We start from the raw sequence: 16,464 nt of genomic DNA on the forward strand, positions 1-16,464 counted from the left end.
TGCCTTAAGAAAATCAAAAACAAATTGGAAAAAAATCCTGACAAATGATCATAATTCATGCATGAAAGGTTAAATACGTCAAAGGTAGGTGAGGTATATTCTTAGACGCAAACTTAAGCTTGTTTAATTATATGCAGACTGACTTGCATATAAGTTCCTACTAGCTGAGGAATAAAAGTTCTTTCTGAATTTTGACTTTAATCTTCTAAACAACAAAAACAGACAAGTGTGAAAAACAATGAGGCCTTTAATTGTTTGGGTGTTTTTTTGCTTTAAAATGGACAAACATGGAGATAATCTCATCACAATAAGGGTGAACTTCCCTCATTCAACTCATACATGCACCTATTAATAAAAGCTAATTTCTCAACATTCTCCATTATACACACACACACACACACCTCTACAATGCATAGATGACACTGAAAGGAAGACTAATGGATCTCTGGAAGAGCAGTGATTTAGTGTAATCTGAAGTTGGCTGCAGGATTCGACGCAGGTCTTGGAAGCGGTTGTAGTGTCATCCGCTGGACTGAATCTCCAGCTGAACGCTCCGCTCCCCTCAAAACAGACGTTTTTCGTAACTGTGGGAAAGTCAGAGGGAGAGATCACACGACTCGTTCAGCGTCCAAACTGAGGCACCAAGAGGAAGTCGAACAGAAGGCTTGTGTGATTGTGGTGAAGACATGAAACTAGCAGATCATTAGGACAATGGAATGTGAAACCGAGTAAAAGCAGAGTGGAAAGTACCAGTTTGTGTGTGTTTTATATACCTGTGCAGACTGTGGACTCCGCCCTCTATCTGAGCTGATGACGTTCTCTTTTCAAATTTCAGCTCTCCAGAGTACATCAGGGCTCTAGAAGGTAATAAAAACCGAACCGTTACGCCACCAGATGTTGATGGGACGATAACGGCTCAACAAACCGTCTCTAAGCTCGTCTGCACCTCTTTGACCCGGGTGATATGAGGGGTACAGATGAGCGACACTTTGATGGCGTCGGCGCAGCCTTACCTGAGCTGGGTGAGGCTTTTGGCACCGATGTCTTGACAGGAGTGCTGAGTGCCGGCTAGTAGGTAGGGGACAAACTTGTGGATGGAGCCTTTGTCCTGCACGGCTCCAGAAACGCCTTGAGCAACTTTAATGTTGTCGCTCTCGCTGTGAAGGAAGAGATGGAAAAGTGGAGAGTTGGTTAGGTCAGTCTAGCAGGGGGTCAGACCTGCTTAACTTGGGTAAATGTCAGTAATCTTCATTCATTTCTTAAATCTGATTTCAGGTCAGTCAGGATACACCGAATTAACTTAAAGGGCTTTACATGATGAGAACAATAACACTGACCTGACCTCCAGTAGCTCACGTCACCATATCATGTTTACAACACAAAACATATTTGAGCCAATAAATTATGAACCACATTTAACAGCAACAACAAAGAGTTGTGTCAAGAAGAGTTTTGCTTTCATTTCTTTCTACTCAGCTTTACGCTGCCGCACCGGCATTTACAATCAGGTTGAAGTTTGGACTTTAACTAGGCCTTTGCGACACCTTGACTCCTTTCTTTTTGAGCCGTTCCGTTGGACAAATGGTGTCATATTTGTGTTTTGGTTGTGTTCATGGTTGATTCAATGACAGCAAGAGGTTTAGGTCCTTTGGATACAACACAAGCCCAAATCATCAACACTCCACCGCCATGCATACAGCTGGTACAGAAAGTCTTCTGATATGTATTGTATCCAAAGATATATTTGTTGGTCTTTAATTCCACATTTATTTCGTCTTTTTGCAAATTCCCTGAGCATAGCACTGCTTCACATTGTCAGAAAACTGGCTGCAGTCCAATGTTTTTACTCTTCAACTACCTCTCTTGACTGTGAGTTTATTTTTCTATATGGCCTTCAGAAATTTGTTGCAGTGGGACTGCAGAATGATTATTGGGGATACCCTTAGAACCCCTCCCAGATTAATGGGCACCACCGATTGCTTGGAAAGGTGGAGTTAAACTTTTCATGCTCATCTTTTCTGTTTTGGTTTTGTCTTTTCAGACTCTAGAACAGATTTTTTTTTCTTGTCTGTAAAGCCTCCTAATTGAAAGAGGATGTGCTTTCATGTAGTCATGACTGTATTAAGATCAAGTGCAGAACTCCTCCTTGCTGGACTTTGGTTTTTATGAAGTTCCTGTGGGGAAAAAAAAAATCACTGCATGAAGACATTTCCTGAAATATCTGCCACTCTTTTCTAGCAGGCTCATCAGTCTGTGCCACAAGACGCTGTCTAGATACCACTGAGAATGAAATGAGGAAGATGTGACGAAAGCTGGGGGAGTAAAAAAAAAAAGAAAAAAAAAAAGCAGAATAATGTGGCAGCAGGACGTTGTGTGGATTATGTACCTGAAGTATCTGTTCTGAGAGCCGAGGTTTTTGTCCATGGCGTCCAGAGAGCCCATGCCGCGGTATTTCTTCAACCGGATCCCGTCGGAAAAGAAATATTCACCAGGAGCTTCGCTGGTGGCAGCCAGCAGAGAACCCATCATCACTGCGCACACACACACATAAAAATGTTTCACACGAAGCAGTTTCTGGTGCAAATCTATTTAGAATATACAACAAGGTCACTCAAGATACAATGGTGTGTTGCCTGACCGTGGTTCACCATCTGAAAACTATATAACTCTATGAACCAAATAAAAAGGATTCAACTTACTTCTAAAAAAAAATCTCGAAACATAAGGTGCACACCTTCTAACTGCAGATTTTCACATTTCCGTCTATTGCTACAGGTACACACGCACACTTAAATTGACGTATGTTGCGTCGTGTGTAAAACTTTTTATTTCCAAGCGCATTTCCACCGTCATTCTCACCTGTTGATGCTCCCAGAGCCAGGGCTTTGGCGATGTGCCCAACAGTCTGGATGCCACCGTCAGCGATGACGGGCACACAGAAACGTCTGGCGTACTCGGAAACTTTATAAACTGCCGTGGCCTGGGGTCTGCCGCACGCCAGCACTGAGAAAACGGAGACAAAGGAGTTACCGTGGACGGCCAAGGAAGACTAAAAGTTTAACTCTAGTCTGGTGACTGGGCGTTAGAGCTGTGCTCTTCACATGATCTGTTTAAAGTCTGGTTTTTGTTCTTTTCTGCTTTTACAGATCTACCAAAGTAAAACATACAGAATTCACGTAAGCTCATTTGATTTAAAAGAAAATGAAATAAAGTGCATGTCGTGTTCTAAATGCAGGAAGTGATAAAAGAATACAAGAGTGAAAACACAAGCTGATAATGTGCTTTTTCGCGTTTGCTACATGTGAAAATGAGGAAGTTAAAGCTGCCACATCAGCACAAAAATATCTAACCATGTCGAAAACTCTCTGTATTAGTCATCTGCCAGCATTAAGCTGAATACAGTCGGCTGATAGGTTTCTGAAACCGACCAATCAGAGTTAAGAAACAGGAACAAGGACATTCAGTAGTAAAGTTATTCACGTTCTAACCTGATTTTATGGTGCGTAATGTCAGGATGACACAATTTCCACTCATTGGAACTTCCTCCAGCATGCATGAAAGGCATTAGCAAAAAAAGCTAAAAAGGAAAAGGCTCCTCCTTTAATTTACTCACCATAAAATATTTGATCGAAAAAGTCCAGGAAATCATTGTTAAGAGGAACATCTTTGCTCTCCTTATATGCATTCATGAAAGTGATCAAACTGCTGCTCAAAACTTTAAGAAAAAAGTCTTTATTTGCATTCATCTTCCTGTTTATTCTTGAGAATCCCTGCCAAATACTCAGGAATCAAAGGATGAAGCTTTAGTTTCAGCTGTCCTCAACATACTTTCAACTTTTGGTATGCTGCTGCATAACTAGAGAGCAAAAGGTCAGAAAAGTTGGTGGAGGAAGACCACAAGTCACCCTGGATGGTTAATAGATCAATGGACGGAGCAAACAAACCCCCAAAACTACAGATGCACCCACAGATGCAAAGCCGTTACCAGAAAGGCTTAAATCAGGCTTGAAATTTTAAATAAAAGCTGTGACTGTAGAGGAGCCTTGAGCCTGTCCTGACCAATCAGTTTATTTTGTGTCACACCTGGTTTGAGGAAGTATTTTACAGCTCATGTTTAGAAACATACAAAAATATTAAGATTGACGTTTTTAACTGCCTTTATCATATAATACTATCAACTACCACAATTTGAGTGCTTACTTTGTACAAACTATACATTCACTGGAAATAAGGCACTTTCAAAATCCAAACTGATGTCCAAATGGATGCAACTTGTTTTCGTCCATCTGTCACCAGTATTACAAACAAGAACCACAGCTCAGAAAAATTAAACGATGTAAAAAACAACAACAACAAAAAGGTATTTCACATCAATCTGGGATGTAGCATTATTGTTCTTGTTGCAAACTTGCAGATTCTAACACTATTTTTTACCCAAACAAACTGAACTGAAATATCAGGATCAAACAGAAAGATGAGAGTGGAATGAGCGGAGCTGTGCGTTTCCTGAGTTTGGCCACGTTTCTGTGTGTTCCTCACCTTCCTGTGTGATGCAGATGGAGCCGCTGCCCATCCCCACTCTCAGGGCATCCACGCCTGCATCAATGAGGTTCTTGGCCTGAGCTGCAGTCACCACTGCCACAGACAGGGGGCGACAGAGGACCAGTTAGAACTCAGCCAGAACCTCAGAACCCAAGAGAATTTAAAAGATTTTTCACTGAAATTTTACATTTTTTATATGTTCCCTATCAAAGAAAAATACAATATATGCTTCTTCTATCACATTTTTTGCTTTTACAGAATAAATGGCCTCCAGTACAATATTTCCAAACTTTCACTTGGGAAGCAGAGATCAGTAGAGTTGGTCAAGCACACTTTAACATTTCAGAAGTAGAAATTAATCTGTGTGGTTACCATTGCCTCCAATGACTTGTAAGTTGGGGTACTTTTCTTTAATGTATTTGATCATGTTGATCTGGAAGATGGAGTTGCCCTGAGACGAGTCCTGTGGGAGGATAAAAAAAGAGGAAGAAGGGAACGGATGACAAAGAAGGAAGAAGAAAAGCAAAGACATAAAAGAGGTAGGAGGCACAAGGATTGATGCAATGAATAATCTGAAGTATGAAAAACTAGAGAGGGACAGAAGAAAGAAGGAAAGGTGCAAGTTAAGGACAAATGAAAGCAAAGTAGAAAACATGGAAGAAAGAGGACAGAGGGAATAAAGGTATAATCTCTGGAGCCTCTAAACACGGTCTTCCTCCTCGCCCCAGCAGACGACCAGCAAAGGCAGAAGTGCTCACCAGCACGACCACGTCCACGCCGCTCTGCACCAGCAGGTCCAGTCTGTACTTGTCGTCATTGTGGGTTCCGATGGCGGCGCCACACAGCAGCTGCTTCCGGGAGTCTTTGGAGGCCAGAGGGAAGTCCCGGTTCTTCTTCAAGTCTGTACGCGCGATGATGGCCACCAGGGAGCCCTCCGAATTCACGATGGGAAGTTTACCTGCAGCAGGAACCAGGTGAACACACAGAGTTTCACTTTGGCTACATTTAAAAGAAGCAAGTTGTGCAAAATGTGTTTTTTTGTTTTTTTCCTCCACCTTTCTTGCTCCTCTGGAGGATTTCATTGGCTTCTTTCAATGTCACTCCAGCTGGAGCAACTACTAAATCCTCCTCCTTAGTCATCACCTGCCATATTGGTAAGAACAGCACACTCATTATTACTCATTCAGCTGATAATCTTTTACTGCACAAATCCAAAGTATTTTTTGTGATATTAAATACATAAAGCAAATCAGAGAGACAAATCAGAAACAATGTGTCCTACATTTATATTCAGATGGCTTGTTGTAGAACTCATCTCTACCTTTTACACTCATATAGAGACTGAAATATTTTCCCAAATCTTCACAAAGAAGCACAAATCTTGTCAGATTAGAAAATTTATGTAAGCAACAATTTATAAATCTGGCCAAAGATTTTGATTGAATATGAAAAACGACAAATCTTATTTCAATGAATTTCTTTTTTTTTTTCCATTTAAAAAAAACAGAAAAAAAAACGGCTTGTGTAATGAGACACTAATCGTCAATAGATTCTGAGACACTGATCTGATGGAGCAGAGCCAAACTTTTTCTATTTCTTACAAATGGAAGCTACCACTTGTCACTTTTAGAAATCTGCATTATTTCCCTCCCACTTCTCAACTGTGATAAAGAAATTCTACGTTGCTGCATTTTAGGCAATAAAATGTTATTTTTTTTTTCTATTTAAAAAAAAGGAGCTAAATTATTTGTCTATTTGCATATTTTAATGTTTTTCTCATGTAATCCCATACAGAATGAAGTGGTTAAATGAAAAAAGAAATCTGTAGAATGTGCCATATTTTTTTTCTCAATTTAAATATGAATCATCAGAGTAATCTATAGATGAACTGATTACTAAAATAATCATTAGCTATAATCCTAATCACATCCATTTCAAATAAAGTTTTTGTAAGGAGACAAAAGGACTCTGAATACTTTAGCAAGGCGCTGTAGCAAACAAGACACGGCAACAAAAGATTAAACCCGAAACTGCCTAAAAAAGATACTGAGCCCAACAGAAGGTAAAAAAATAAACATTTAATCTTGAGCACTTGGTTAAAACCTCAAAAGCTACTTAACTTTGTTGAAACCTGACAAATGTTTTAAGTTTATAAATATTCCTCACCTCGCTTAGTGGCAGGTTGTGGTCCTCCTCTTTCAGGAAATCGATATCTCTGGACGAGATGATCCCCACCAGCTTGCCGCCCATCTTGCCGTTGTCTGTAATGGGGATGCCACAGAAGCCGTGGCGCGCCTTGGCTTGGAAGACGTCCCGCACTCGCTCTTGGGGGCTCATCACCACTGGGTCTGTGATGAAGCCCTGCTCATACCGCTGGAGGGAGGGAGGAAGCGAGGGAAGACCGGGAATTGAGATGTGGAAGGATCGGAGGGGGGCAGCGGAGAGAGCAACATAGGGAACATAAAGCAATCACTGACTACGTTCTACAGCCAGGAGACGAGTAAAACGGAGGAAAAAAACAAAATAAAATTGCTCTAAAAGGATCAACAGACAACATTACTGCCTCCCCAGGAAGTGGGACAAACATGCAAAATCAAGACGGTGAGATGATGACAATGGGGATGGATGAATAAAAACAAAGAAAACACCTTAGATCAAACGAAGTCGTTACATCGTAAGAAGAAGTGTCACCGAAACGGCAGAAGAAGAAAGAGAGACGGTGACGCTTTCAATCAGTACCTTGACTTTGCGAACTTCATTCGCCTGGAACTCTGGAGTACAGTTGTGGTGGATGAAGCCGATGCCCCCCGTTAACTGAGACAAATATAACATACGAGTGAGTGAGTGGGCGTCACTGCGTCCTAAAGAAAGCCCTGCGTCTCTGCGAGATCGCTCACCGCCATGGCGATGGCCATGTTGGCCTCCGTTACTGTGTCCATCGGGGACGAGACGAACGGCGTCTTCATGGTGATCTGTTTGGTGAGCGCTGATGTCAGGTCCTGAACGAGAGACGCACATCAAAATACTTCAGCTTAGCCTGCAAATCTGTGTCAGATAACAGGGCTAAACTTAGCCACTTCAGTTCAAGTCTCACAGCGCTGAAACATGGCTCACACACATGTTCATTCTTTTAATGTCACACTTGGGGAAAACCAACAAGAATTAATCTGAAATTATACAGACTTTGTGCAATCCGATCATTTCCAGTCGGAGCGTAATGGAGAGGCTGCAGCATGTTTGTCCATATTTACTCACCACTTGTTCAGCCGTAAAGTCGATGTAGCCAGGTAAAATCAGGAAGTCACTGAAGGAGAGAGAGAATAGCTGGTTACACATTGATCCATCCTAGGAGCTTCATAAACTCATCCTCATAAACTGGAGATAACTGATTTAGAAACTTTAAATCATTTACACACCTCGGTTAGTTAAAAACGTCCAAACTTACAGCCAACACTGGCTGCTTGAACATACCCAGCCTCTTTACACAAATAGGAGATACAAATTGAATAGAATTAAAACTAAATAGTTTGATCCGTTTGTGGTGTTCCAAGTTCACAGAGCTCCAATACATTTTTCACATCAAAATTGCTACATTTTCAGATTTACATTAGTTTATTCTGAATTTATGCCTTTGTTGGTGTGTGTGTTTTTTTTTTTTTTCTTCAATGATCAGGCTTCAAATATGAATCTAAATCAGACGGCTGGAAGAATGGATGACAAGAAAGGATAGTTATACTGGCAAGATTGAGGGGTAATAGAGATAGTAGTGTTATAAGTGCATGTGTGTATATAGTCACACTTCCACAGAGCTTTACAATTTCCAGACCATTAAGAAACCTTCACTTCAAAGACTATGCCAATCTTTAAGACTGGCAAACATAATAAAACAAACTTCATTGAGCAAGTTCAAGCTATGGCATGAATTTCATACTTGAGCACCTCAGAGTATTTCAGAAGAGGATCAGTTATACAAGAAATAAAGCTGAAAACAGAGCAAGTGTCAGCCGGTAAGCCAAGCACTGGCGGTTTTTCCACATGGGCAATATGGCTCTGCACCCAGGGGATCTTTACATCACAGGGTGGTCTGAGCAACAACAAACAGCTACAGTAACAGAGCAATAATGAGATTAAATATTCGCTCTAGTTGTAAAAACACGAAAATAATCGCATTTCAAAACGTTTTTAGGATCACCCCGACATCTTTTAAAGGTCTTTCTAATAATAATTTACAAGGGGTGACATTCATACAAGACCAAACAGTGAATACTCCTGTAACACAGGAGGCATAAAGCATTTTTAACCAAGTAATCCTGCTTTAACATTAAACTATGACGTTTTGTTAAAAAATCCCCATGTTTCAAATACGAACGACGTCAAATTTAAACCCAAGTTATTGGTGTTTATCTAGTGTTTACTTGTATGTGAGTCCGTCTCCACAGTTGAACAGCTGCTGTCCCGTCAGCCCGTCCTCCGGTACGTAACTGGTCTCCCCGCTGATCAGGTAGTCCGCCATGGTCCAACTCTCCAAACAGAACCAAACTAAGAAACCCCAGGTATTGAGGGGGCGCAGAATCTGAAACCGCAGGGACACAAAACTCGGCTCGAAACGACACGAAGCCAGAACTTTCCTCCCTCTTGCCGTGAGTTGAGCTCCGTCCGTTAAGCTAACGGCCGAACCTTCCTCCAGCAGCGGTTAAATGTCCTGCGTAACGGTTAAAACCAAGCAAAAACGTGGAGTGTGTAGAATGATCTTGTCCTTCATCAGGCCTCTCCGCTGGCCTGCTGCTCATGTTCAGTCCACACGTGCAGCCTGCTTCTGACAGTTTCCGACACTGACGTTCACATCCGGGTAATTCGCTCCTCGGCTTTTTTTTCTTTTTTCTTAAGAATTACCAAAAATATTTTTATCATTACAACCATTTATGACTTTTGGACATAAATGTTAAAATTTTTTGGCTTTTTAATCTCATTATTATTATTATTATTATTATTATTATTATTATTTCGGAATTAACCTTTTTGCACCACACCTTGAGGGGCTACGTCCCGCTTAATGACTGTAGGGGGCTCTGTTGCTTTATTTGAGGTTGAAAAACAGGTTTACATGGTGTTTTAGCTGTTCTCAGAGAACATGACTGTACCGCAACAGAGGGCCGAACACAATAAGTTTAGTTCGTCTTACCATGTCAATGAACAATTTTGTATAGGTTCAAATGGGTTCAACAGAGTTAAATTCAGGACAGTAGATAAACCAAGCACGTTTTTGGACTGTAAGGCAACAGAGCCATCAACTGCACCACTGTGCATTGGATCATTTTAATACATGAGGCAGTGAACAAAAAGGCCAATCTGATAGCAGGTTAACTTTTCATGGAATAAAACATTCTAAACAAAGAGAAAAGCAGAAGTAAAAACTAGCCTTTGTCTGAGTTTAAGTCATTTACCAAAACAGTTGTTTTTTTTTTTTTCCTTCTGATGCGCAAAACATTTCTCACCACCAACAAAATGGGCCAAGGGCTCCACCAGGGGCCAATCTGATAGCCCTTGGTGGACATGGAGGAGGTATATAACAGAGGTGTTTTTTGACGTAGCCACTTGAGGGAGTAATAATTCACACATTCATCTGTTAACGTCTGAGTCACACACATACAGCCAAACAGTGGCAACACTTTAAATACTCTGTGGAAGACTCTGATCACGGTGAAGAGGGGCCAGCATGGTAACGTTAGAAGTGGACTTTTTATTTTATTTTATTATAAGTAAAAAAATAATAATAAAAATAGATCTTGCAAAAATATATATATTTTCTTATCTTACAGCGAGATTCCACCTATGAATAATTTTGTCAAACCTAAGATTTTTTTCTGAAACGTGTGTAATTTGTGTGCTGCATGCTTGTTCAGTGTTTGCAAGTGCAATGAACACACAAGAGACGTAGTCCGGTTTTAAAAACTCTCAGTAACTCTATTTCTGTATTAATGTACAACCGTTGAAAATTACAGCAAATTTTTTTTTGTGTATTTTTTCTCTTTTTTTTACCCTTTTTTTTTTTAAATGATCTAACTATCAACAGCAATTTTTTCAGAGAGGTGAGCAAGATGAGCCGAAGGAAAACAGAAAACAGCAAAATAAAAACGTTGGGGATGACAAAATAAGAAGAGAGAGCATGAGACGGAGCGGCGGGAGGGAGGGAGGAGGACGGAGGGGGGGGGGACAAATTAACAGCAAATGTTTTCTTAGTGGAGTGTTTGCACATGGGAGCGTTGGCGTGCGCGCGCCATCTGAAAGTTGGCGGGAGGTGCTGTAGCGCTTGTGAATGCCGAATGCGAATGAGATTACACTTAAATGTTGGACGTTAAGGAAGGAGGTCAAATCTCGGTTTTTACCTCACGTGTTGCGGTCAGGTCATGGTGCAACACCTAATGAAGGTAAACATCGGCGGCGACAACTCAAAGAAACTGCCGTCCAAATCCCTACATCTTATTCAATTCTTCTGGACCTTAATATTACTACTTTTAAATTTGGTTTGAAGTTACGCATATTAAGTAGGGTGCTGAGAACAGTTTGTAAAGAAGAACAAAAAAAAAGAAAAAGAAAAACAAAAGTAGGAAGCATCTTTCTTTTACAACTTAACAGTTGTACGAGTTGATGTAAACCAGGAAAATACATCTTCAGGAATTATTTTAATCATTTCCATGACTTATTTTGCAGCACATGAGACAATATCCGTTCTTAAAATGTCCAAATCAAATTACTATCACAGGTGCAAGACTTAACAGGTGCCTGTATATCAGTCAGGTTTATATTAAGAAAACCACAAAATACAGATCCACTGGTTGCACTGCTGCCTTAAAGAAAACAATGAGATCATTCTGCCGCCTATTCCTCCTCTACTCAATAGCCCAAGCTTCTACTCCAGTTGCTCTTCTCGAACGATAATCCCACCATCACAGGAAAAGCTACTCAGGAAGATTCCTAATCTCCAGCAGGCAACACGCTGCTTGCAGTTGCTTACGTCAAAGCAATGTTACTCTGTTTTCAGACACCAAACCTCAAACGGTGACCCACGAGATCAGACCGGACGTGTTGAAACGAGTGCGACCACAACAGACGTTGTGTCAAATATATCGAAGGAGATGGGGAATGAAATGAGAAAGAAGGGAGTGAAACTAGTGTGACATTCTGTGACCCTGCAGCGTTATGGCGGTGAGAGGAGGGAAAGGCGGAGCGAAGGAAGCGAATGAGTCAGTGTGGGGAGGCAGAGTGAGGGAGGCGGGGAAAGTGTGACCGCAACAACGGCTGATCGGAGAAGGAAGCAAAGGCAGAAGGGCGAGGAACAAAGAAAAGGAGGGAGGACGCTGGTGCTTTGCAGTCGCGAATGGAGCTTCAGGTTTTATGGAAATCCTTCAGCAGCGTGCGTCGCCTCTGCTCAGCAATGTGCATCTGATTCTCCAGATCCTGAAAAATAAAGAAAAACGTGCTGAGCAACACCGGCACACACCGTCCACGGCGGAGTTTTGGGTCGTGGCCCAAAACTCCACCGGGTCAAAATTATTTGGAGAGTTTAATAAGTCTACAAGGAGAAGAACAAACGGAAGCACACAATAAAAAGTTGTGTTAATCAACTTATCAGACACAACGTCTGTAGACTCAGACCAGATGGTAAGAGCTTATCCACAACTATGCATGTGTCATCAGCATGCTATAATGACCAGAGTGTCCTGCAATTTTTTATGTACCCTTAACTTTTTACATGTTTTACACATGAGAACTGCAAAAATGGTACATGGCCTGCATTTGTATGAAATGCCACCTTTTTAAGGTGTATTGTGAAAGCGAATATTTGCACTTGAATTTATTTAGAGGCATCAGAGGGAAGGGGTCTGAATGTACGGGGTTCCTACAAAATCTCTTCCAACAAAACTCCACACCGTTCCAGACTCAAAGTTCTGCATTTCTCTGACATCTCTACATTTTCCTTCCAATGTTCTGGAAGTCTGAGCAGAAACCCTTTATGAAGTCGAGTTTGTTTTTTTACCTGCATGTTACACAAATAACACAATGGCGGAGCTGGATTCTGTGTCTGTGTCCAAATCCAGAATAGATTTCTCAATAAGAGTGGATTTATCAGTGAGTTTTGTCAGTAACTCCAATGTTCGACAAGCACTTCGTCACCGACATGAGAAATCTAAGGTAAAATATTAAACTGCTATTTCTTAGATAAGAAAATATGGAAGAAATATGGTCAATTCAAACATTTTCACTACATTTTCAGATTAAGAAGGTTAGGCCATGATGGGTGAAATGATGGATTTTATGAATGGAGGGAGGTTATGGTGCAACATACACACAGATTTCTAACGTGCGCTCCCCTCCGGTGAGAACTCACCCCTCTGTCGCTGGCGCTGAGCTCCACCTCTCCTCCCACCACTCCTCTCTCGTAGCTGTCGGCCCGCTCCACCTTCCATGACAGGTTTTCTATCTCTGCTTCCAGCTGCGCCTGCTGGTATTCAAACTGCGGAGGACAGAAACAGATCTCCGCTTAAAAGAAGGGCTCCATCTCCAACTGATACAAAGTTCACGCAAGATAAGATCGAGCCAAAATGGTAACAGGGTTGAATCGCAGCTGATATAAAGTAAAGTCAAAAAAGGGAAAATGCAATTTTTATCATTTCTAGATCTTCATTTGTTCTGTACGAATTCCCATTTTGGCTTCATCAGCAACATGGAATCTGGTGTGTTTTTGTGCACGTAAAGGTCAGCTCACATAATTTAAAAACCAAAACATTTGAACAATGAAAATCTGTAAAACTGACTGTGTAGAGGTTTGTTTCTCACCAGTTTCTTGCGCGGCCCAGACTCCATGTAATAGGCGTAAGGGTAGGTGTACTGCAGCGTGTAGCGACACTGGAAACAAAGGGAAACTCATCCTAGTCATTTCAACAAAAGCTAAAAATGAGCTAATACAATTAAATTTACTGACATAAGCTTTGATGGTGCGTATACTCTGTCCTAAATAAAGCCTCCAGTAGGAACAGAATAGCAAACGAAGGAACAAAGTGTAGCAATCTGAGAAACATTCTCTCCTCTGCTGATCGCTATGTGGGAGTTCATATACAGAGCAGCAGAACAAAACAACCGAGTTCAATTCAAACAAAGGAGTCAGTTTAACACATTTATGTTTGAAATAAATGTTAGACGGAGGAAGGAAAAAAGAAAAGCAGGGAAGAAAAGAAGGACACAAAGCAGAAAGAAAGGAAAGATAGAAAGAATGAAGAGGAGGAAAGGGAAGAAAACAAATACAAATGTTTTTCCAGCGATTATTTTTAATTTATCCATACTTATCCAGACGAGGAAAACACTAAAATTAAATTCCAGACTAAAAGTCTTTGTAGCAACCTTGCATGCCTGCTGTTTTTCCAACCATCCAATCAGATCGTGTTTCATTCGTACCTTAGCCAGTAGCTTTGCAGCATTATGCAGGTACTGCCAGTCGATCCAAGTTCCCAGATTGTTCATTACTCTCTCCTGGATTTTCTCCTGGATCCTCTGGTACGTCTGAGCCTCTAACTGCAGGGACTTGTTGTGGTTCTCCCACTTGTTACACGAAAAACAGCCAGCATAAATAAACAGGAATATAAAACATGGCATCTCACTTATGAGTTAAGATTTAAAAAAAAGAACTAAACAGTAGATCAGGAACCTCAAATCTTTTCCAGTGCGCTTTTCCTTCCACCTTATTTTATTGAGGAGAATTTTCTCTTAAGAGTCAAAAAGTTACCATAAAAAGCTAAAAGTGCTCCAGGACTGTAAGTTGCTGAAGCATCAGAGGGTTTGGAGAGGCAGAACCAGAACTGGGTGTGAACAAAGCAGCATCAGCAAAACGTAACATTAAACATGATTCTCTTTCATCTGGATACTCCTGAATCCAATAAGGCTGCACCGTTTTCTGCAGCTCTCTCCATACAAATGACTAAATAAATCATAAACCTATTTGAGGAGCTAAATTTAAAAAAAAATCTAAATCATACATTAAAAAAATAAAGTAGAAAGATTTAAATCTAGAATACTTTTAAGCCCTTGTATTTATAGCTGAGCTCGACATTCAGAGCAATAAAAGATTAAATAGAAAAAAAGAAAAACATCTTACCCTCTCAAAATAGAAGAGGTATTTCTTGAGTGCCTCCCTGGCCTGAGCTTGCTGGCTCTGGTTGACTATATCAGGGTTTTCTTTGTATCGGCTGCACTCATAGTATTCACTGCCATGAGTCTTCCAGTCTCCAAGACACATCCAGCAGAAATCTTTGAGCAGAAAAATAACCCTTAATGGACTCCAGATGCATCCAAAAATGACTGGGGGTATGAGTGATGGATGAAGACGTGAAAGTCTGAGAAGCAAAACTCACCGTGTTTGCACTTGGAGCATTGCTGAAAGACATAAAAATAAGGGAAGAAATTAACCAAAAATCAGCTACTTCTATTAGTCAGACTCAACAGAGGTTAAAGTGTTTGGCTGGAGTCAGAAGTATTTTCCGTACTCACCATGTGATTGCACCCTCCGTTCTTTTCGATGCAGATATTGCACTTCGGACACTGGAAGGAAAAAAAAACAAAAAAAAACGGCTCTTTATTACAGAGAAACACCTAAGCCCTCAGTTATTATTCTAAACTCCGAGAGCACAGTAAGCATCTGCTGCACGTCAAAGTACGCAGCGGTCACAAAGCTTTGTGTGTGGCGACCGTACATCTTTAGTGTGTGCGCTGATGTAGTTGGCCGTCTCCGAGTCGTCTGCGCATTTAGTCAGCCATTTCCGAATCGTTGCGCAGTCTGTCGGCGCGTGGTACATCTGGCGGCATTTGAAACTGGAAGAAAGTCGCATTTTAGCCGAAAATGTGTCGACAAGCAATTTAGATTCCAGGATTTACTTTTTTTTTTTTTTTTTAAATAAAAGATTCACAAATTTCAATCGACATATATGCATGTCTGCGTCGTACCAGAAGACTTCACTGCAGCGGCTGCACTGCACTCTGCGCGGCCTGGGCTCCTGCACCTTGATGACGATGGGACAGTCTGCTCCTGGACACAACTGCAACTGGAAGTGACTCTGAAAGAAAAAAAACATGAGTCAAGAGAAACTCTTTAAAATATTTTAATAAAACTGATTTCACGGTTTATCCAGGTCTAAGAAGGGAACATTTCTAGCAGGATGTTTTTAATATCAGGTCAGATTTATTTATTTATTTTTTTTATCTTTTTTGCTAAAACCAGATTTACTTTTTTTTTTTTTGCGTGGTCATTCTTACGACTAATTAAAGCGCAGTGAGGCTTCTGTGTGAATGGTTTATGAGCCCAAAGTGCCTCACATGCACAGAAGAAGAACGTTGATATCACAGCAACACTTTTTTTTTTACGGAATAAATAGTATATGGAGACATTTATGGACAGAGTTTAACGTTTTATGAGAATTGGGAGTTGACAGTATCGTCACAAAATCATAAGAAGGAAAACGTACAAAAAACCAGAACTAATAACAGTGGTCTTTTGTAGAACATCGACTGCAACTTCTGTAAAGAAGTTTGTCTGGATGTGCAGTCAGAGGGAAGAGTGGTGGAATTGCGATCTTTCACTTTAGTTGCACAAACTTCTTTCAGAAGTTCATGATCGTAATTTTCAGCCAGTGTTTACGTCTGGATTACCTCTGGCTTTTTCTGGAGCAGAATTTTGCCGCATGTCTCATATGAATAACGTAGGAAGATAAAATGAGACATGACCATACAGACTGCAGATACTTTGAAAACAAACAGATGTGTATCTGAATTAGTGCCACATATGGAAGTGGCACAGCTCGCTTTTTTTTTTTTTTTTTTTTTTTTTTAAATGGGGGGGATTGGGGCCCTTCGGGCGGGGGAAAAAAAAACAAA

General features: G+C 40.8%; 2 protein-coding genes and 1 long non-coding RNA gene across 4 annotated transcripts in view; 1 reads left to right on the forward strand and 2 right to left on the reverse strand.

The window, feature by feature from the left end:
- Positions 1-229: 229 nt before the first annotated feature.
- Positions 230-9,459, reverse strand: impdh2 (IMP (inosine 5'-monophosphate) dehydrogenase 2). Its single transcript, XM_015032413.1, has 14 exons — positions 8,958-9,459; positions 7,798-7,846; positions 7,440-7,541; positions 7,282-7,356; positions 6,709-6,915; positions 5,598-5,685; positions 5,301-5,500; positions 4,915-5,005; positions 4,540-4,635; positions 2,860-3,003; positions 2,387-2,531; positions 1,014-1,157; positions 774-857; positions 230-584 (listed from the first exon to the last, which is right to left on the reverse strand). Exons 1-14 carry the CDS (start codon positions 9,053-9,055, stop codon positions 563-565), a joined length of 1,545 nt encoding a protein of 514 aa, XP_014887899.1. The 5' UTR covers positions 9,056-9,459; the 3' UTR covers positions 230-562.
- On the forward strand, positions 1,109-2,332 carry LOC106947421 (uncharacterized). Its single transcript, XR_001424981.1, has 2 exons — positions 1,109-1,195; positions 2,239-2,332. It is a non-coding gene; the product is annotated as an uncharacterized LOC106947421 (long non-coding RNA).
- Positions 9,460-10,480: 1,021 nt separating the features above from the next.
- arih2 (ariadne homolog 2 (Drosophila)) overlaps positions 10,481-16,464 on the reverse strand; it is an 18,323-nt gene continuing 12,339 nt past the window's right edge. For both annotated transcript variants that reach the window (XM_015032414.1, XM_015032415.1), the window contains exons 7-15: positions 15,538-15,647; positions 15,288-15,405; positions 15,085-15,135; positions 14,949-14,970; positions 14,693-14,844; positions 13,996-14,139; positions 13,381-13,449; positions 12,932-13,057; positions 10,481-12,000 (exon numbers count right to left, since the gene is read on the reverse strand). In XM_015032414.1, the coding sequence (XP_014887900.1) occupies positions 11,929-12,000; positions 12,932-13,057; positions 13,381-13,449; positions 13,996-14,139; positions 14,693-14,844; positions 14,949-14,970; positions 15,085-15,135; positions 15,288-15,405; positions 15,538-15,647 (864 nt within the window). In that variant the 3' untranslated portion in view covers positions 10,481-11,928. The remainder of the gene's footprint in view (positions 12,001-12,931; positions 13,058-13,380; positions 13,450-13,995; positions 14,140-14,692; positions 14,845-14,948; positions 14,971-15,084; positions 15,136-15,287; positions 15,406-15,537; positions 15,648-16,464) is intronic.

Source organism: Poecilia latipinna, unplaced genomic scaffold, assembly GCF_001443285.1.
Source record: "Poecilia latipinna isolate Pla-1442-1.1 unplaced genomic scaffold, P_latipinna-1.0 Scaffold239, whole genome shotgun sequence".
Taxonomy (NCBI): domain Eukaryota; kingdom Metazoa; phylum Chordata; class Actinopteri; order Cyprinodontiformes; family Poeciliidae; genus Poecilia; species Poecilia latipinna.

Coding starts and splice junctions, on each gene's coding strand:
- impdh2 (XM_015032413.1), bottom strand. CDS start 9,055: ATGGCGGACTACCTGATCAGCGGGGAGACCAGTTACGTACCGGAGGAC. Junction 6,916..7,281: donor ATGAAGTTCGCAAAGTCAAG/GTACTGATTGAA, acceptor CCCTCCCTCCAG/CGGTATGAGCAGGGCTTCAT. Junction 585..773: donor GGAGTCCACAGTCTGCACAG/GTATATAAAACA, acceptor ACTTTCCCACAG/TTACGAAAAACGTCTGTTTT.